The sequence below is a fragment of the Oncorhynchus mykiss genome, chromosome 6 (genome assembly GCF_057628025.1).
Source record: "Oncorhynchus mykiss isolate SJ-2025 chromosome 6, ASM5762802v1, whole genome shotgun sequence".
NCBI classification, from domain to species: domain Eukaryota; kingdom Metazoa; phylum Chordata; class Actinopteri; order Salmoniformes; family Salmonidae; genus Oncorhynchus; species Oncorhynchus mykiss.
In genome coordinates this window covers 34,145,976-34,168,204 of record NC_143027.1, presented here as the reverse complement: position 1 = coordinate 34,168,204, position 22,229 = coordinate 34,145,976, and the positions used below count along the sequence as shown (strand labels likewise).

Below are 22,229 nucleotides of genomic sequence, written 5' to 3'. Positions count from 1 at the left end.
GTCTTCACAATTTTTCTTCAATGTAGAAAATGTTAACAATATATAAAAAAAAAACCTTGAATGAGTAGGTATGTCCATACTTTTGACTGGTACTGTATCTGGGGAAGGGTATAAAACAATTGCTAGAATGTTGAAAGTTTCCAAGAGCACAGTGGTCTTCATCATTGGGAAATGTAAAAAAAAAAAAAAATATGGAAGTACCCAGACTCTGCCTGAGCTGGCTGCCCGACCAAAATGAGAAACTGGGCAAGAAGGACCTTGGTCAGGGAGGTTCCTTACCTGAGATAGGAGAACCTGCCAGAAGGACAACAGTCCCTACAACACTATACCATTCTGGGCTTTATGGGAGAGTGGCCAGACGGAAGCCACTCATGAAAAAAAGGCACATGACAGCACGCATGGAGTTTGCAAAAAAGCACATGAAAGACTGCGATCATGAGGCAAAAGATTATGTGGTCTGGTGAGACAAAAATGTTACTCTGTGGCCTGAATGCAATGCGTTCTGTCTGGAGAAAACCAGGCACAGCTCATCACCTGTCTAACACCGTTCCTTCTGTGAAGCATGGTGGTGGCAGCATTATGCTATGGGGATGCTTTTCAGTGGCAGGGACTGGGAGACTGGTAAGGATAAAGGGAACAATGAATGGAGACAAATACAGGCCAATCCTTGATGAGTGCAAACGACCTTAGACTGGAGCGAAGATTTACATTCCAACAGGACAATGACCCCAAGCATACAGCCAAAGTAACACTGGAACGGCTTCAGAACAATAATATGCAACTCCTTGAGTGGCCCAGCCAAAGCCCAGACTTGTAGCCCATTGAAAATCTGTGGAGTCTTAAAGAGTGTTGTTCACCACAGCTCCCAATCTAATTTAACAGAGCTTGACAACATCTGAAAAGAAGAATGGGAGAAAATCCCCAAATCCAGATGTGCAAAGCTGATACAGACATACCCAAGTTGACTCAAAACTGTAATTGCCACCAAAGGTGTTTCTACAAAATATTGACTGAGGGGCGTGAATACTTATGTATATGAGATATATCTGTATGTAATGTTTTATAAATGTACAAAAATGTCTAAAAACATTTTTTCACTTTGTCATTGTGAGGTATTGTGTGTAGATTGGTGAGAAAAAAATGATAATTTAATTCATTTTGAATTCAGGCTGTACCCAACAAAATGTGGAATAAGTCATGGTTATGAATACTTTCTGAAGGCAGTGTATATTAGAATGAGCTATGTGAAGAGTACAGTATACACAGTGTGAAAAACTATATAAAAGAAACGTGAAACTTGAATTGTCCAGTGTTTAATGACTCTATATACTGTAAGTGTGTGTGTTTATGAGTATAGGCGTATGTGTGTGAGTGTATATGTGAGTACAAGTCTGTCTGTCTGTCTGTCTGTCTGTCTGTCTGTTTCTTTCTTTCTAACTACAGGAGATGGTGTGATGGCCTGGATTCAGTCGAGGCTTTGATGCTCTTGTACTGTCTCTGTCGGCTAGATGGTAGCAGAGAGAATAGACCGTGACCTGGGTGGCCATAGTGCAGGGTCACTGTACTAGGGAGTAGAGTATGTTCAGAGTATATTACGTTTGTGCCTGTGGCTCCTGCAGGCTATCTTAACTTGTTATTATGCAATAAACACTTCCAGAAAATGACTGACCTGATTGATTGCTATTCCACCCAGGTCTCTCTCTCACGCCTCTCTCCTACTCCCCCCCCCCCCCTTTCTCTCTCTCAATCTCCCAATCCACCACCAATCTCTCTCTCTCTCCTTTCTCCTCTTTCTTTCTCTCCCTTCCCTCTCTCACACCCTCTTTCAATCCAATCCAATGTCTCTGCCCCCTTTTTCTCTCACACCCTCCCTCCTATCTTCCTCTCTCCATTTATTCCCCCCCTCTCTGACACCTTCTCCCACTCCAACCCCTTTCTCTCTCTCTCTCTCCCCCTTTCTTTGCCCCTGGCAGCCTCAGACCAAGCCTAGGTCTCCTAAATGTATTTGGTTTTCACAGAGCAGGGTTTTAATTGTGTTTCTGTACCAACCATCACACACAAACACATACTCATAATTATACACATACACGCGCCACTGTCTTTCCCGTCTTCTCCACCTGAGGAGAATACATTGGATGCATAATGAAACAGTAATGAAAGAAGAGCCCTTTTTGTGGGAAAATAATTCCCCTCGCAGCTCCCAGTTGATGCTTTAACAATCCATTACTTTGTGAGTTTTTATGTGAAATTTACGAAACTGCAACTGTTCTCTCCTCAAATACGTATATTAAATTGCGTTTATATTTACATATTCAAATTGATTATGGAAAAGGCAAACGGCACAGTCCATAAAACGGTTAGAGTTCGAGAGAGCACCGTCCTCCTCGCGCCCCCTCTCTCGCTCTCACTCTCTCTGACACTCCCTCCTTCCATCTCTCTCTCAGTGCAGTGAGATTCCTGGGGACATCACAGCGCGAGGCAAGTCTGCTTTGAGGAGAGCGCAAGGACAGATTAACCCTTCATATCGGAGAGCAAGCCTACTTCACATTAGACAACATGCAGGTAAACAAACTCAACTTCATTCATTCTATTAAAGTGGTCATGGTTGTTTTACATTTTAGCCTACCATTGCTTCTGAAATTGCGCGTCAATCCAAAACTGCATGTTTCACACTTTATAGGGGCAATCCGCAATAAAAAACTGAGGGATGGGGCTATAGAAAGAGCTATGGATGCAATGACTGACCATTCATGATTTAAAAAGTATAGTTTTTGAGGCTATACAGTGACGTTTACATTGACTTTGTTTCCAAACATTGGAGTAAAACAACCTTATTTTGGGGGTTCTGTTGTGGTAAGACAGTTTAACTAAGCTCATGAGGCATTTATAAATTACATTCTTCAAGAATCAATGGGTACATATCATTAATTTATTTACTGTAAATCCAAAAAGGAATGTAGCAACTGCAGATTGCCCCTTTAATAATTCGGAAGAGAAATTGCTATAAGTCATAGTAGCCTAAACAAATAGACAACTTGTTGAGTGTTTGATTCCGTCCTTCCATCCACATGTCCTTCAGCAGCACATTTCGCCCTATTTTAGCCAAAGCAGAGAAGTTAAGTAATTAGCCTGCTGGTAATTCTACAGTGCTGTGTGTCTTCTTGGGCTGGGGCGCACGCTTTTAGCGCGTACGGCACAGGGACCTCATTCTCGGCTGCTTCCAGTGAGGTGTCACAGAGAATCATGTCTTCCACCGCGAATGTGCTGTCTCTCTCTTTCTCTCTCTCTCTCCCTCGCGCTCTCTGTGTGTCTGTGTGTGTATGTGGGCGTATGTGTGTGGGTTTGTGTTTGTGTGTGAGTGTGTGTCTTCCAATTTTTGGTGACTAGGACCGTATAGTCACCCCACCTGGGTCTATTGTGATGATTCATGTGTGAGCCTGACTATAAATCTTTAAATAGTCTGGTTTATAGAGGACTGTATTACCCTGTGTGTGAGAGTATTTGTTACTGTGTTTTATGTTACTGTTTGAATCACAGTTTCACAGTTTCAGAAAGAATTTCTGAGAATTGGGAGTGGACAGACATCATACACATTTGAGTGGTCTGGTAAGATTGGATCCTAAGTAGACATGGATTTAGTGTATTTATCACAAGTACACTACTTGTCACAAGTACACTACATTCCTCAAGCCTTACAATAGGGGGTGACAGTACAGAGATGTTGGTACAGGGATGTGGGCAGGGTAGAGAGTTTCTTTTAAATATTTACCTCCTGCGATTGGGTGAAGTGTAATAAATCAATCAATTGATCAAATTATTGGTAAAAAAGCTGATTGTTCCACAGAGGTGTTGGCTCAGGCTGGAGTGAGGGGTTGTGTGTGTATGCATGTGTGTGTGTATGTTTGTGCATGCGTGCATTTGTGGGCTTGTTATGTGCATGTGCATGTGGCGACTTGTGATTTGAGTCATCATCGCGTGTTGATGCTAACTAGCTTGGAGTGGAAGATTGAGACAGGGCTGGCTCTGGGCTCAGAGAAACCTTTCCTCACTCTCTCCCTCTCTCTCTATTTCTCTCTCTTTCTCCCTCTCTCACTCTCACCCACTCGTTCTCTCTCTCTCACTCTCTGGGTCATTCCACCAAATTTGTGCTTTTTGCATCCCTTTGATATTTTAGGTAGAAATTGTGCACCAATATTGAATTTGAAAAGCCTGTTATATCAAATGAAGTGCCCTCTAATATAGACCACATGGAGAATTCAATAAATCAGATTTTTTATATGAATAAATACTTGCTAAAGTGCCCAAATTGTGCATTTTGACATGCCCCTCCGTGCCCCCTCTGTTACTTTGAGGAAGATTTTGACATGCCCCTCCGTGCCCCCTCTGTTACTTCGAGGAAGATTTTGACATGACCCTCCGTGCCCCCTCTGTTACTTCGAGGAAGATTTTGACATGCCCCTCCGTGCCCCCTCTGTTACTTCGAGGAAGATTTTGACATGCCCCTCCGTGCCCCCTCTGTTACTTCGAGGAAGATTTTGACATGCCCCTCTGTGCCCCTCTGTTACTTCGAGGAAGATTTTGACATGCCCCTCCGTGCCCCCTCTGTTACTTCGAGGAAGATTTTGACATGCCCCTCCGTGCCCCCTCTGTTACTTCGAGGAAGATTTTGACATGCCCCTCCGTGCCCCCTCTGTTACTTCGAGGAAGATTTTGACATGCCCCTCCGTGCCCCCTCTGTTACTTCCAGGAAGATTTTCATCCACTTTAACCTCAACATTTCTCCAAGTTTTCACCATCATTGTAAACCTTAGTAATGTTTTTGCTGTGACAAAGTTATTTCTGAAGATGATTATTTCTATCATGTGATTAGTGATTACTCTCGTTTTAATATGGTGAAACTATTCCTTTTAAAATATTTATTTATAAAGAAACATTGAACATACAATAGTGAAATCGTGGTATAAAACCTGGTGAGCTGGTTCTACTCTTTTTGGTAATTTGCTGGTGTTTTGTGGTGGAAAACTGAGCGAGTTGAGCATAACATGCTAACTCTGTTACCCATAGATAGACAGGGTAGAAATGTTTTTGCAATTTACATTTTGTTCTGAAGCTTGCATTCAAATGCCACTCCTTGTTTGATTTGATTTGAACATTTTATAATACATAAAGAAGCCACACCAGGCAACCAATACATGTACCAAAATTGCCGAAGATTATACACACAAAAAGTCTAAGACTTGTTTCTGTTGTGGTCCTCTATTGGTAGGCAAGTGGCTGCAGGGCAATCAGACACAAGGTCCACATATTTAGATTTATACAAAAAAAGCTAACACAATAGGCTTCCATTGTCCCTGTCACAACAGGATTTATGGCTGATTTAAGGTGAACTTGTTTCTCCCTCACTCCCTCTCTCTCTCTCTCTCTCTCTCTATCTTTCTCCCTCACTCCCTCTCTCTCTCTGTCTATCTTTCTCCCTCACTCCCTCTCTCTCTCTGTCTATCTTTCTCCCTCACTCCCTCTCTCTCTCTCTGTCTATCTTTCTCCCTCACTCTCTCTCTCTCTCTCTGTCTGTCTTTCTCCCTCACTCCCTCTCTCTCTCTGTCTTTCTCCCTCACTCACTCTCTCTCTCTGTCTATCTTTCTCCCTCACTCACTGACTCTCTCTCTCTGTCTGTCTTTCTCCCTCACTCACTCCCCCCCCCCCCCCTCTCTCTCTCTCTCTCTCACACTCTCTCTCTCTGTCTGTCTGTCTTTCTCCCTTACTCCCTCTCTCTCTGCAGGCATGGCTGACATTGATGAGCTGTTGACATTTTGAAGTTTAAGTAAACAATAATGTGATATTTACATGTGTACAGTATTTACATAGATAGTTCTTAGTATTGAAGTAAGAGCGTTCGTCTAGTGCTGTAATTCAGGGGGACTTATTCAAGACAGACACCTTATTCAGCTTTCATCTTTTTTATTCAAGAACCATCTGTCTGTCTGTCTGTGTCCCTGTCTCCTTCCCTCTGTCCATTCTTACCTGTTCTCTGTTATAATCAGGTCTATACCAGGGCTGACCAACCAAGGATCTAGAGCCCAGGTTCCAGCTCTTTACTACACTAATTGTGATCTAAGTTGAAGACTATGTTTAGTTCATTATCTGAGTCAGGTATTAGTGCTGGGCTGGAACAAAGGTGTGCACACACTGTAGCCTTTACACACCTGTACAGTAGGAGCAGAATGAAATTACACTCCCAGTCAGCATCACATGGCTTTACACGTACAAGTTCATTTTAAAGCACAGACATTTTCCCTAGCTCTGTCAGTCCTCATCACTCAAAACACACACACACGCACGCACACGCACGCACACACACGCGCACGCACGCACGCACACACACACACACACACACACACACACACACACACACACACACACACACACACACACACACACACACACACACACACACACACACACACACACACACACACACACACACACACACACACGCACCTGCAGGTGCATGCAAATACACCTGTTCAAACAAATTGGGGTCTTGCAACCACATCCCCTAGAGAGGCACACACACACACAGCACTGTGGTACTGAGTGACTGGAGCTACAAAGGGAGAGATTTACACAAGCTAAAACATCATTAGAATAGTACTAAAGATTACACAGAATTTAGAATCAGTGCACAACATGAATAGAAAGACTATAGTTTATATAGTACACAAAGAATGTGGGGCAGCAGGTAGCCTAGTGGTTAGAGCGTTCGACTAGTAACCGAAAGGTTGCAAGATCAAATCACAGAGCTGACAAGTTAAAAATCTGTCGTTCTGCCCCTGAACAAGGCAGTTAACCCACTGTTCCTAGGACATAATTAAAAATAAGAATTTGTTCTTAACTGACTTGCCTAGTTAAATTAAGGTCAATTAAATGTTGATGGAAAAGTTTCCATTCTTGATTTCTTTACAGGTTGAGCTCACATTGATCAACGTCCGCCCAGTACCCTGCCCTGAACCTTACTCACTGTTCTAGCCGGCTACTACCCAGTACCCTGCCCTGAACCTTACTCACTGTTCTAGTCGGCTACCACCCAGTACCCTGCCCTGAACCTTACTCACTGTTCTAGCCGGCTACCACCCAGTACCCTGCCCTGAGCCTTACTCACTGTTCTTGCCGGCTACCACCCAGTACCCTGCCCTGAACCTTACTCACTGTTCTAGCCGGTTACCACCCAGTACCCTGCCCTGAACCTTACTCACTGTTCTAGCCGGTTACCACCCAGTACCCTGCCCTGAACCTTAATCACTGTTCTAGCCGGCTACCACCCAGTACCCTGCCCTGAGCCTTACTCACTGTTCTAGCTGGCTACCACCCAGTACTCTTCCCTGAACCTTACTCACTGTTCTAGCCGGCTACCACCCAGTACCCTGCCCTGAACCTTACTCACTGTTCTAGCTGGCTACCACCCAGTACTCTGCCCTGAACCTTAGAGACTGCTGCCCTATGTACAGTTGAAGTCGGAAGTTTACATGCAACTTAGACAAATACATTTAAACTCAGTTTTTCACAATTCCTAACTTTTAATCCTAGTAAAGAATTCCTAGTCTTAGGTCAGTTAGTTCACATTCTTAAAATAAGGTGGTTATCCTGTCAGAATAATAGTAGTTAGAATCATTTATTTCAGCTTTTATTTCTTTCATCACATTCCCAGTGGGTCAGAAGCTTACATACACTCAATTAGTATTTGGTAGCATTGTCATTAAATTGTTTAACTTGGGTCAAACGTTTCGGGTTACCTTCCACAAGCATCCTACAATAAGTTGGGTGAATTTTGGCCCATTCCTACTGACAGAGCTGGTGTAACTGAGTCAGGTTTGTAGGCCTCCTTGCTCGCATACGCTTTTTCAGTTCTGCCCACAAATTTCCTATAGGATTGGGGTCAGGGCTTTGTGATGGCCACTCCAATACCTTGACTTTATTGTCCTTAAGCCATTTTGCCACAACTTTGGAAGTATGCTTGGGGTCATTGTCCATTTGGAAGACCCATTTGCGACCAAGCTTTAACTTCCTGACTGATGTGTTGAGATGTTGCTTCAATATATCACACACACATAAGTTTCCCAACCTCATGATGCCATCTATTTTGTGAAGTGCACCAGTGCACCAGTGCACCAGTGCCTCCTGCAGCAAAGCACTCGCACAACATGATGCTGCCACCCCCGTGCTTCACGGTTGGGATGGTGTTCTTCGACTTTCAAGCCTCCCCCTTCTTCCTCCAAACATAACGTTGGTCATTATGGTCAAACAGTTATACTTTTGTTTCATCAGACCAGATGACATGTTCAGTTGCAAAGCGTAGTCTGGCTTTTTTTTATGGCGGTTTTGGAGCAGTGGCTTCTTCCTTACTGAGCAGTGTTTCAGGTTATGTCGATATTTGACTCGTTTTACTGTGGATATAGATAATTTTGTACCTGTTTCCTCCAGCATCTTCACAAGGTCCTTTGCTGTTGTTCTGAGATTGATTTACACTTTTCACAACAAAGTACGTTAATCTCTAGGAGACAGAACGTGTCTCCTTCATGAGTGGTATGACGGCTGCGTGGTCCCATGGTGTTTACTATTGTCTGTACAGATGAACGTGGTACCTTCAGGCGTTTGGTAATTGCTCCCAAGGATGAACTAGACTTGTGGAGGTCTAAAACAAAAATTCAAAGAGGCACTGGGTTTGAAGGTAGGCCTTGAAATACATCCACAGGTACACCTCCAATTGACTCAAATTATGTCAATTAGCCTATCAGAAGCTTCTAAAGCCATGACATCATTTTATGGAATTTTCCAAACTGTTTAAAGGCACAGTCAACTAAGTGTATGTGAACTGACCCACTGGAATTGTGATACAGTGAATTATTCGTTAAATAATCTGTCTGTAAACAATTGTTGGAAAAATGACTTGTGTCATGCACAAAGTAGATGTCCTAACCGACTTGCCAAACCTATAGTTTGTTAACAAGAAATATGTGGAGTGGTTGAAAAACGAGTTTTAATGACACCAACCTAAGTGTATGTAAACTTCCGACTTCAACTGTACAGAGTCATTGTTTCACTTTATATGTGCAATATATACTGTATTCTACTCATAGCTCATTCTACTCATAGCTCATTTTATTTTTCTGTGTATGCGACCAACTAACTTTGATTTGATTACTGTTATGTCTGTACACACATACATGTGCACACACGCACACGCACGGACAAACACACGCAAACACAAACGCACACACAAACCAGCCCTACACTCCATATGAATCCGCCCCCCTCCCACACACCCGTGCTCTATGACAACCATGCATTTTCTCACAGATAGAGAGGTAGTCTTTGGACCCCCCTCTCCCGGTCACCCCCCCCCCCCCCCCCCCCCATCTCTCTCTTTTCCTAAATCCTTCTCTCTTTCTTTTCACAAGTCTCTCTCGATCCCCCTCTCTCTCATTCTAGTAACCATGTTACCCAGTGTAACACAGATCCTTTAATGCAGACCACTGTCACACACACACACACGCACACACACACACACACACACGCACGCACGCACGCATGCACGCACGCACGCACACACACACACACACACACAGAAAAGCAGGAAAGAGAGAGAGAGAGAGAGAGAGTGAGAGTAGGAGGACAGGAGAGAGAAGACTAGCAAAGTGATTGACTGATAAATAAATTGGGAGCAATGAAGAGATGGAGATAGACAGAGAGAGTAGGAGGACAGGAGAGAGAAGACTGGCGAAGTGATTGACTGATAAATAGATAAATAAATTGGGAGCAATGAAGAGATGGAGAGAGAGAGAGATAGAGAGAGAGGTCTAATGAGAGAAAATGAGATTCTGGTGTGTGTGTGCATTAACGGCAAAACATGAAAATGTGGCACTGACTCACCCATCGATTGCTATTTCAGTATTGCCTCGATGAAGAGTTCACCGTTTGACTCGCTGGGTTATCCACGTGTGACATGCACATGCAATTACAAGCCTGGCTTGAGATAGCGGCAGGTGCAGGATCAATATCCACCTTCATAACATGCATGAAGCCTGAGTTGGAATGTAAAGCTAACTGAAGCTGGCTAGAATAGTTTCATTTGGCGTCATAATATAAACCTCTGGTGTCTTAGCCAGGTCTGAATCAGTCCCGATAAGGTGGGAAGGATGAAAACCAGTAGTGTTGAGAAACTGTAGGCCTACACTACAGTCTTTAAAAAATGAGCAATACATAGTGGGGGAGGAGAAGAGGACAGGAAGGGAGGAAAGAGGAGTAGAGGGGTGACAATGGCAGAGGAGGGCGAGGGAGGCAAACACACTCACAAACATGTAGAAAGAGAGGGACAGAGAGAGAGAGAGAGAGAGAGAGAGAGAGAGAGAGAGAGAGAGAGAGAGGGTAAAGAGAGAGGGTGGAGAGAGAGAGTAAAGAGAGAGGGTGGAGAGAGAGAGAGAGAGAGAGGGTGGAGAGAGAGAGAGAGAGAGAGAGAGAGAGAGAGAACATATCTCACCAGGGTGGCCAGGCAGGATGTTAATCAAACATGACTTATTAATGGAATCACCCGTCTGTGACGCTACAGTCGAGGACTCCTCGTGTCTTCTCTCCTCCGCTCCCCCTCTTCTCCTCTCCTCTGCTCCTCTCCTTGCTTTGCTTCTCTCCTCTACTCCCTCTCTTCATCTCTCTCTTCTGTCCTCTTCTCCTCACTCCCCCTTCTCTCCTCCGCTCCCCTCTGCTCCCCCTCATCCCTCTCTTCTGTCGTCTGCTCCTCACTCCCCCTTCTCTCCTGTCCTCCGCTCCTCACTCTCCTCTCCTTCATTAGTGATGGGTCTATAATATCTCAGCATCTCTCATTCAGTACATCACCACATGAGGAAAAAGGCTATGTTAAACTTAAGGGTTAGGTTTAGGGTTAGGGTTACAATTAGGGTTAAGATTAAAATTAGGGTTTGGGTAAAAGCCAATTAATGCTTGATCCGAAAATGTGGTCGGAGGCTCCGTATGGAGGGGGTGGCGCAACCGCAGAGCCTCCAGAGGCATGCAGAGGCCATATTGAGCTCCGTACTGCGTTGCCGTCCTCCTGCCAAATGTAAATGCTGCACGGCCAATGCAGACATTGACTTGACCATGCAGAGCCTTTAAGGGGTTAGAGGTTAGGTTTTGGGTTGGGGTTAGGAGTTACGTTTAGGGTTAGGAGTTACGTTTAGGGTTAGGGTTAGGAGTTACGTTTAGGGTTAGGAGTTACGTTTAGGGTTAGGAGTTACGTTTAGGGTTAGGGTTAGGAGTTACGTTTAGGGTTAGGGTTAGGAGTTACGTTTAGGGTTAGGGTTAGGAGTTACGTTTAGGATTAGGGTTAGGAGTTACGTTTAGGGTTAGGGTTAGGAGTTACGTTTAGGGTTAGGGTTAGGAGTTACGTTTAGGGTTAGGGTTAGGAGTTACGTTTAGGGTTAGGGTTAGGAGTTACGTTTAGGGTTAGGGTTAGGAGTTACGTTTAGGGTTATGGTTAGGAGTTACGTTTAAGGTTAGGGTTAGGAGTTACGTTTAGGGTTATGGTTAGGAGTTACGTTTAGGGTTAGGGTTAGGAGTTACGTTTAGGGTTAGGGTTAGGAGTTACGTTTAGGATTAGGGTTAGGAGTTACGTTTAGGGTTATGGTTAGGAGTTACGTTTAGGGTTATGGTTAGGAGTTACGCTTAGGGTTAGGGTTAGGAGTTACGTTTAGGGTTATGGTTAGGAGTTACGTTTAGGGTTAGGGTTAGGAGTTACGTTTAGGGTTAGGGGTTAGGAGTTACGTTTAGGATTAGGGTTAGGAGTTACGTTTAGGGTTATGGTTAGGAGTTACGTTTAGGGTTATGGTTAGGAGTTACGTTTAGGGTTATGGTTAGGAGTTACGTTTAGGGTTAGGGTTAGGAGTTACGTTTAGGGTTAGGGGTTAGGAGTTACGTTTAGGATTAGGGTTAGGAGTTACGTTTAGGGTTATGGTTAGGAGTTACGTTTAGGGTTAGGGTTAGGAGTTACGTTTAGGGTTATGGTTAGGAGTTACGTTGAGGGTTAGGGTTAGGAGTTACGTTTAGGGTTAGGGGTTAGGAGTTACGTTTAGGGTTAGGGTTAGGAGTTACGTTTAGGGTTAGGGGTTAGGAGTTACGTTTAGGGATAGGGTTAGGAGTTACGTTTAGGGTTAGGGGTTAGGAGTTACGTTTAGGGTTAGGGTTAGGAGTTACGTTTAGGGTTAGGGGTTAGGAGTTACGTTTAGGGTTAGGGTTAGGAGTTACGTTTAGGGTTAGGGTAAGGAGTTACGTTTAGGGTTAGGGTTAGGAGTTACGTTTAGGGTTAGGGGTTAGGGAAAATATTTTGAATTCAAATACATTTTAGGTCCCCACGAGGACATAAGAACAAAATATGTGTCTGTGTGTGTGTGTGTGTGCAGGCACTTGTGAGACAATTCTTGTGTGCCTGTAAGCCTACATTCTTTTTTATTTGTGTGTGTTGTGAAGGGCAGGATACCACTGTCTGTGCACCTTCTGTATATTTGATTTCCCAATTCCCAGAAATTCTTTCTGGATTATGTGAAACTGTGATTCGAGGAGTGTGTGGTGATGTCAGAGCGACCCATTGACCCCCAGTGCTTTCCCAGGCCAAAGTCATTTGGAGAGTTAAGAGAAAACAAGATAAGGAAATCCTGGCTGATACCACTACCATGGAGGAGGGCTAATGCAGGATGTTTTGCTCCTCTCCTCTTCGTTATACTTCTCTCCTCCTCTTCCTCCTCTCTACCCCCTCCTCTCCGCTCCTCCTTTTCTCCGTCCTCTCTTCTCTTCTTCCTGCATGCCCTCTCCCTTTACATTTTCACTCCAGTCTCCTTTTTACCTCATTTAACACCTGATTTATCTAGCAAAAGGCACATCTCAATAGGCGGTCCAGGTAGCCTCATGACCTGGTACAAGTGGGGGGTAGGGCTTTCATTTTTTTTTCTTTATTGCGCCACTATTGTTAACCTGAAGCAAGGGGGTAGGTTGATGATATCAAAGGGCACCACCAGACCAACTCCTTGAATGGCCAACTCCTTGAAGTTTGCAGTTTACCTCAAAACAGATTTTTGTGCCCTTATTGAGTGTGCTCACATTTCTGTATTCATATGTGAGATATTGTTTTTCAACAGGAAAAGTACAAATAAAAACATCTATGTATCTATGTGACATTAACACACACGCACGCACGCACGCACACACACACACACACACACACACACACACACACACACACACACACACACACACACACACACACACACACACACACACACACACACAGTACATACATACATACATACATACATACATACATACATACATACATACATACATACATACATACACACACACACACACACACACACACACACACACACACACACATACACGCATTTCAATTCAAGGGGTTTTATTGGCATGGGAAACATATGCAAATATTACACTCACACAAGTTCCAAAATAATAGAGACATTTCAAATATCATATTATGTCTATACAGTGTTGTAGCGATGTGCAATAGTTAACAGACAAAAGCTAATATAAATAAACATAAATAAATCTCTCTCTCGTTTTGTTGTTCTCTCTCCCACCTTATCTACCTCCATCTCTCTGTGAAATGCACAAAAATAGAACATTCCTTTTATATATACTACATCTCTCCTTTGTCTCTCTCTTTGCCTCCACCCCTCTTCTTTCCATCCCTTTTATCTTCCTCATCCCTCCATCATTCTCTCCCTTTCTCCCATGTCCCTCTCTCTCTATCTCTAGCCCAACACTACCTCCTCTCTCTCTATCTCTAGCCCATAACTACCTCCTCTCTCTCATCCCTCTCTCTCTCTCTCTATCTCTAGCCCAACACTACCTCCTCTCTCTCTATCTCTAGCCCATCACTACCTCTTCTCTCTCATCCCTCTCTCTCTCTCTATCTCTAGCCCATCACTACCTCCTCTCTCTCATCTCTCTCTCTCTCTCTCTCTCTCTCTCTCTCTAGCCCAACACTACCTCCTCTCTCTCTATCTCTAGCCCATCACTACCTCCTCTCTCTCATCCCTCTCTCTCTCTCTATCTCTAGCCCAACACTACCTCCTCTCTCTCTATCTCTAGCCCATCACTACCTCCTCTCTCATCCCTCTCTCTCTCTCTATCTCTAGCCCAACACTACCTCCTCTCTCTCATCTCTCTCTCTCTCTCTCTCTCTCTAGCCCAACACTACCTCCTCTCTCTCATCCCTCTCTTCCCCCTACTCCCCCCTCTCTCCTCTATCCTTCCTTTGCTCTCCTGCTTAGATAGCTCGGTATTCATTAGGATAAACCAAGAACAAACGCGTTCTTGTTTTCACAACATCCTCCCTCTCTCTCCTCTCTCTTTTTTCTCTCTCTCTCTCTGTAAAAAGAGTGGGATGAGCTTGTGTGGTCAGACTCCCCCACGATCTCACAGCCGTTTACATTCCTCCACTGTGTGTGTTTTCTTCTCCCGCCGTACCTCGCTTCCATCCCACACGGCAGAGACCAAACAGAGCTCCCCTGTCTTCTCTCGACATCTCCTTCCCTCTTTCTCCCAAGGGGACCTAGCCAATCACGTGTGTGTGTGTGTGTGTGTGTGTGTGTGTGTGTGTGTGTGTGTGTGTGTGTGTGTGTGTGTGTGTGTGTGTGTGTGTGTGTGTGTTTGTGTGTGCGTGCGTGTGTGTGTGTGTGTGTGTGTGTGTGTGTGTGTGTGTGTGTGTGTGTTTGTGTGTGTGTGTGCGTGTGTGCGTGTGTGCTGCTGCGGCTGCAAGGGGAGAGACAGACGGCTGATCAATGGAGGCATTTTAGAAGAGTTTAGGGAAATGAGCTGTATCTTATCAGATCCCTCATCCATCCATACTGACATTCACATTGCCCTTGGACCACTCAATCACTTTGTTGAAACATCCTTATGTAAAGAGACAATGTTGTTCTGCTATGCTTTAGGATTAGCGGTTTGCGGTGGAAACACACATAAACCCTAGGACCAATGTTCCCTCTAAGCTGCTGGGGTGCGTTGGTGAGCAGCTCCCCCAGGACTGCCACCCAGAAGAAATATCAGCCCGCGCAGAAAAGCATGAGATTGAACTTCACTCAACTTTCTCGAGTTTTTCCCCTTAGTTAATGCCATCAACGTTTCCCTTTACTGTGGGAATTGAATCAATGCAATATTAACCACTTTCAATGCAACATACAAAAAAAATGAACTATGCAAGAGAGTTTGTTGTAGGCAGAACGCGTCAGAGTAGGATTCTACTGCATTGACACACATGACTCAGCCCATACTTTACAAAGACCAGTGCGGCATAACCAATCAGAGCTGCAGTAGGCCTATATGCAAATAGATCATTGCCATACATAGTGCATTCGGAAAATATTCAGACCCTTCCACATTTTGTTACGTTACAGCCTTATTCTAAAATTTATTAAATACATTTTTTTTACACTCAATACCCCATAATGACAAAGCCAAAACAGGTTTTTAGAAATGTTAGCAAATTTAAAAAACAGAAATATCTTATTTACATAAGTATTCAGACCCTTTGCTATGAGACACGGAATTGAGCTCAGGTGCATCCTGTTTCTATTGATCATCCTTGAGCTATTTCTACAACTTTTGGACATGGACATGATTGGACATGATTTGGAAAGGCACACAAAAAAACTAACCTCCATCATTCTTAAATGGAAGAAGTTTGGAACCACCAAGACTCTTTCTAGAGCTGGCAATCTGAGCAATCTGAGGACAATCTGAGGACAAGGGCCTTGGTCGGGGAGATGACCAAGAACCCGATGATCACTCTGACAGAGCTCCAGAGTTCCTCTGTGAAGATGGGAGAACCTTCCAGAAGGACAGCACTCCACCAATCAGGCCTTTATTGTAGAGTGGCAAGACGGAAGCAACTCCTCAGTAAAAGCCACATGAGAGCCTCGTTTGGAGTTTGCCAAAAGGCACCTAAAGGACTCAGACCATGAGAAACAAGATTCTGTTCTGATGCAGATTGAACTCTTCGGTCTCAATGCCAAGCCTCATGTCTGGAGGAAACCTGGCACCATCCTATGGTGAAGCATGCTGTGGGGATGTTTTTCAGTGGCAGGGACTGGAAGACTAGTCAGGATTGAGGGAAAGATTGATGGAGCAAAGTACACAGAGATTCCTTGATCAAAACCTGCTCCAGAGCGCTCAGGACATCAGACTGGGGCGAAGGTTCACTTTCCAACAAAACAACGACCCTAAGCACATGGCCAAGACAACGCAGGAGTGGCTTCAGGACACGTCTCTGAATGTCCTTGAGTGGCCCAGCCAGAGCCCGGACTTGAACCCCATCAAGCATCTCTGGAAAGACCTGAAAATAGCTTTGCAGCAACACTCCTCATCCCACCTGACAGAGCTTGAGAGGATCTGTAGAGAAGAATGGGAGAAACTCCCCATATACAGGTGTGCCAAGCTTATAGCGTCATACCCAAGAAGACTGGAGGCTGTCATCACTGCCAAAGGTGCTTCAACAAAGTACTGAGTAAAGAGTCTGAATACTAATGTAAATGTGGTATTTCAGTTTTTTTTATTATTTTTAATTTTGTTAACATTTCTTAAAACCTAATTTTGCTTTGTCCTTATGGGATATTGTGTGTCAATTGACGAGGGGGGAAATAATTTAATCAATTTTCGAATAAGGCTGTAACATAACAAAATGTGGAAAAAGTTAAGGAGTCTGAATACGCTGTGTGGATCTGTGCAATTCTCTTTGAACTGGACATGTGTTTACAGCATGAGTGGCTTGTTTTGAGATCAAAGTAAGTGCTGCTTGTAGCCACATGTGCACATTTGTACATATCCTTTGCTAGTTAGTGAGTTATTAGCCCAGTTATAACTCATTTGTAGTCAACAATGGTGGAGTGATTGATTCCTTCAAGAGCACAAAATGTGTACATTTCTAGACATCTTTGAAAAGCAAGTCGGCTAAAGAGCTTTTGTATGTCTTAAAGGGGCATTGTTGTGTTTTGGGAGTCTTGAATAAGCTAAGTATCCAATAGGCAGAGGGTAGCATTATTTGTCTGATTCTCTGTAATAATGGTATGGGAATTATAATGAAAGTCTCAGGTCTACATTGAACACCACACTTTGGCTTCTACTGTAGGCTGAATGATAGAACAGATGTTCTATGTTAAAATGTTATGGGATGCATTTTCTTTTGTTAGTTTCTCATCAATTGTTTTTGATGGTAGGCCACTCTGGTAGTTCTACATTATGATCAAATAGCCACAGTAGCCTACTTGACCACTGTCTGAAACTGTAACTCACAGCGGGTACAGCCTCAGTGTTCACTGTAAACAAGCGCTGGACATTGCACAGAATTTTCACAACATTCTAGTTTACGCTCAGCAGATCAAAGGGATTAGAGGGAACATTACCTTGGACCTCTTACTCTCGCCCCCTTCGTTGTTCTTGTCCCCCCATCCTTCTGTCCCTCCTCTCATCTGTCTGTTCTCATGTTGAATCTTTCACTAGAGTGTGATACAATGACCCTCTCCATCCATCGATCCCTCTCTCTCTCTCTATCTCTCACTCACTCACTCACTCACTCACTCACTCACTCACTCACTCACTCACTCACTCACTCACTCACTCACTCACTCACTCACTCACTCACTCACTCACTCACTCACTCACTCACTCACTCACTCACTCACTCACACACACACACACACACACACACACACACACACACACACACACACACACACACTCCATTCATCTTCATCCATCTCTCCTTCGCCCCGTAGCTTTTTATAGTCCTGTAAGGACTTTACAGACAGAAATTTGTCATGTTGCGTTCATCACTTTATTCACTTCTACATGTCCATTCATCTCTGGTGTTAGACCAGCCCACAGTTCTTAGAGCTGGCATGTGATGGATTATCTTCATTAATAAGCACTTCATTGATGAATGATTAATGATGAGCCATACAAATCAAATCAAACTTTATTTGTCACCTGCGCCGAATACAACAGGTGCAGTTCAAGAAAGAGTGATGAAAATGTTTACCAAATAAACTAAAGTAAAAAATTATAAAAAAGTAACACAATAAAATAACAATAACAAGGCTATATACAGCGGGTACCGGTACCGAGTCAATGTGCAGGGGTACAGGTTAGTTGAGGTAATTTATACATGTAGGTAGGGGTAAAGGGACTATGCATTGATAATAAACAGTGAGGGTCAATGTAAATAGTCCGGGTGGCCATTTGATTAATTGTTCAGCAGTCTTATGACTTGGGGATAGAAGCTGTTAAGGAGCCTTTTGGTCCTAGACTTGGCGCTCCGGTACCGCTTGCCGTGCGGTAGCAGAAAGAACAGTATATGACTTGGGTGACTGGAGTTTGACAATTGTCAATCATGGCAACCGCCGTGAGTGCTACGGAGGGTAATCATTTGCTCTAGCAGTTGCTCTAGCCTTTAGATTGATGTGGATGTTGCCTGTAGTCCATGGCTTCTGTTTGGGATGTGTACGTACTGTCACTGTGGGGACGACGTCATTGATGCACTTATTGATGAAGCTGATGACTGAGGTGGTATACTCCTCAATGCCACTGGATGAATCCCAGAACATATTCCAGTCTGTGCTGGTAAAACAGTCCTGTAACGTAGCATCTGCGTCATCTGACCACTTCCGTATTGAGCGAGTCACTGGTGCTTCCTGCTTTAGTTTTTGCTTTTAAGCAGGAATCAGGAGGATAGAATTATGGTCAGATTTGCCAAATGGAGAGCTTTGTATGCGTCTCTGTGTGTGTAGTAAAGGTGATCTAAAGTGTTTTTCCCTCTTGTTGCACACGATAGCAAATTTCAATTTACAATTAAAAAAATAATAATTATGACGTTTTCGTCTTTTGAGCTTCTAGTCATGAAATCTATGCAGCCTACTCAATCACTTTTCATAGCTACTGTTGACAGGCCTCCTGGGCCATATACAGCGTTCCTCATTGAGTTCCCTGAATTCCTATCGGACCTTGTAGTCATAGCAAATAATATTCTAATCTTTGGTGACTTTAATATTCACATGGAAAAGTCCACAGACCCACTCCAAAAGGCTTTCGGAGCAATCATCGACTATGTGGGTTTTGTCCAACATGTCTCTGGACCCACTCACTGTCACTGTTACGGTGAGTGAATGAGGACCCAAAAGCGAACTAACTTAAACAGAGCTTCTTTAATAACCAAACGTAGGTAGGCTCAGATAGACCGGCAGATTCCGACAGGACAGGACAAGGTTACAGCAAACAGGACGATAGTCTGGTTCAGGCATGAAACACAACAAACAAGAATCCGACAAGGACAGGAACAAAAACAGAGAGAGATATAGGGACCTAATCAGAGGGAAAAAGGGAACAGGTGGGAAACGGGGTGAATGGGTAGTTAGGAGGAGACAAGGCACAGCTGGGGGAAAGAGGGGGAGAAAAGGTAACCTAACAACGACCAGCAGAGGGAGACAGGGTGAAGGGAAAGGACAGAAACACACAACATGACAATACATGACAGTACCCCCCCACTCACCGAGCGCCTCCTGGCGCACTCGAGGAGGAAACCTGGCGGCAACGGAGGAAATCCTCGATCAGCGCACGGTCCAGCACGTCCCGAGAGGGAACCCAACTCCTCTCCTCAGGACCGTACCCCTCCCAATCAACGAGGTACTGGTGACCACGGCCCCGAGGACGCATGTCCAAAATCCTGCGGACCCTGTAGATGGGTGCGCCCTCGACAAGGATGGGGGGGGGGGAAGACGAGCGGGGGCGCGAAGAACGGGCTTAATACAGGAGACATGGAAGACCGGGTGGACGCGACGAAGGTATCGCGGAAGAAGAAGTCGAACTGCGACAGGATTAATGACCCGAGAAATACGGAACGGACCAATGAACCGCGGGGTCAACTTGCGAGAAGCCGTCTTAAGGGGAAGGTTCTGAGTGGAGAGCCAAACTCTCTGACCGCGACAATATCTAGGACTCTTAGTTCTACGCTTATTAGCAGCCCTCACAGTCTGCGTCCTATAACGGCAAAGTGCAGACCTGACCCTCTTCCAGGTGCGCTCGCAACGTTGGACAAAAGCCTGAGCGGAGGGGACGCTGGACTCGGCGAACTGAGATGAGAACAGCGGAGGCTGGTACCCGAGGCTACTCTGAAAAGGAGATAGCCCGGTCGCAGACGAAGGAAGCGAGTTGTGGGCGTATTCTGCCCAGGGGAGCTGTTCTGACCAAGACGCAGGGTTGCGAAAAGAAAGACTGCGTAAGATGCGACCAATAGTCTGATTGGCCCGTTCTGCTTGACCGTTAGACTGGGGGTGAAAGCCGGAAGAGAGACTGACGGAAGCCCCAATCAAACGGCAAAACTCCCTCCAAAATTGAGACGTGAATTGCGGACCTCTGTCCGAAACGACGTCTGACGGAAGGCCATGAATTCTGAAAACATTCTCGATGATGATTTGTGCCGTCTCTTTAGCAGAAGGAAGCTTAGCAAGGGGAATGAAATGAGCCGCCTTAGAGAACCTATCGACAACCGTAAGAATAACAGTCTTCCCCGCTGACGAAGGCAGTCCGGTGACAAAATCTAAGGCGATGTGAGACCACGGTCGAGAGGGAATGGGAAGCGGCCTGAGACGGCCGGCAGGAGGGGAGTTACCGGACTTAGTCTGCGCGCAGACCGAACAAGCAGCCACGAAACGACGCGTGTCATGCTCCCGGGTGGGCCACCAAAAACGCTGGCGAATGGAAGCAAGCGTACCCCGAACGCCAGGGTGGCCGGCTAACTTGGCAGAGTGAGCCCACTGAAGAACGGCCAGACGAGTAGGAACGGGAACGAAAAGAAGGTTCCTAGGACAAGCGCGCGGCGACGGAGTGTGAGTGAGCGCTTGCTTTACCTGCCTCTCAATTCCCCAGACAGTCAACCCGACAACACGCCCCTCAGGGAGAATCCCCTCGGGGTCAGTGGAGGCTACTGAAGAACTGAAGAGACGAGATAAAGCATCAGGCTTGGTGTTCTTAGAGCCCGGACGATAAGAAATCACAAACTCGAAACGAGCGAAAAACAGCGCCCAACGCGCCTGACGCGCATTAAGTCGTTTGGCAGAACGGATGTACTCAAGGTTCCTATGGTCAGTCCAAACGACAAAAGGAACGGTCGCCCCCTCCAACCACTGTCGCCATTCGCCTAGGGCTAACCGGATGGCGAGCAGTTCGCGGTTTTCCCACATCATAGTTACGTTCCGACGGGGACAGGCGATGAGAAAAATACGCGCATGGGTGGACCTTGTCGTCAGAGAGGGAGCGCTGAGAAAGAATGGCTCCCACGCCCACCTCTGACGCGTCAACCTCGACAACGAACTGTCTAGAGACGTCAGGTGTAACAAGGATAGGAGCGGATGTAAAACGATTCTTGAGGAGATCAAAAGCTCCCTGGGCGGAAACGGACCACTTAAAGCACGTCTTGACAGAAGTAAGGGCTGTGAGAGGAGCTGCCACCTGACCGAAATTACGGATGAAACGACGATAGAAGTTCGCGAAGCCGAGAAAGCGCTGCAGCTCGACGCGTGACTTAGGGGCGGGCCAATCAATGACAGCTTGGACCTTAGCGGGATCCATCTTAATGCCTTCAGCGGAAATAACAGAACCGAGAAATGTGACGGAGGAGGCATGAAAAGTGCACTTCTCAGCCTTCACAAAAAGACAATTCTCTAAAAGGCGCTGGAGGACACGTCGAACGTGCTGAAGATGAATCTGGAGTGACGGTGAAAAAATCAGGATATCGTCAAGGTAAACGAAAACAAAGATGTTCAGCATGTCTCTCAGGACATCATTGACTAATGCCTGAAAGACAGCTGGAGCGTTAGCGAGGCCGAAAGGAAGAACCCGGTATTCAAAGTGCCCTAACGGAGTGTTAAACGCCGTCTTCCACTCGTCCCCCTCCCTGATGCGCACGAGATGGTAAGCGTTACGAAGGTCCAACTTAGTGAAAAACCTGGCTCCCTGCAGGATCTCGAAGGCTGAGGACATAAGAGGAAGCGGATAACGATTCTTAACTGTTATGTCATTCAGCCTCGATAATCTATGCAGGGGCGCAGAGACCCGTCCTTCTTCTTGACAAAAAAAAACCCCGCTCCGGCGGGAGAGGAGGAGGGGACTATGGT

At 45.2% G+C, this 22,229-nt stretch overlaps 1 protein-coding gene across 2 annotated transcripts in view; it reads left to right on the top strand.

Moving 5' to 3' along the window:
* The first annotated feature begins 2,406 nt into the window (after positions 1-2,406).
* The window catches only part of kcnip3a (potassium voltage-gated channel interacting protein 3a), a 46,820-nt gene continuing 26,997 nt past the window's right edge, over positions 2,407-22,229 (top strand). The window contains exon 1 of one of the 2 annotated variants that reach the window (XM_090237732.1): positions 2,407-2,562. In XM_090237732.1, coding sequence (XP_090093858.1) covers positions 2,557-2,562 — 6 coding nt within the window. In that variant the 5' untranslated portion in view covers positions 2,407-2,556. The remainder of the gene's footprint in view (positions 2,563-22,229) is intronic. The other variant, XM_021606274.3, reaches the window with a different exon arrangement.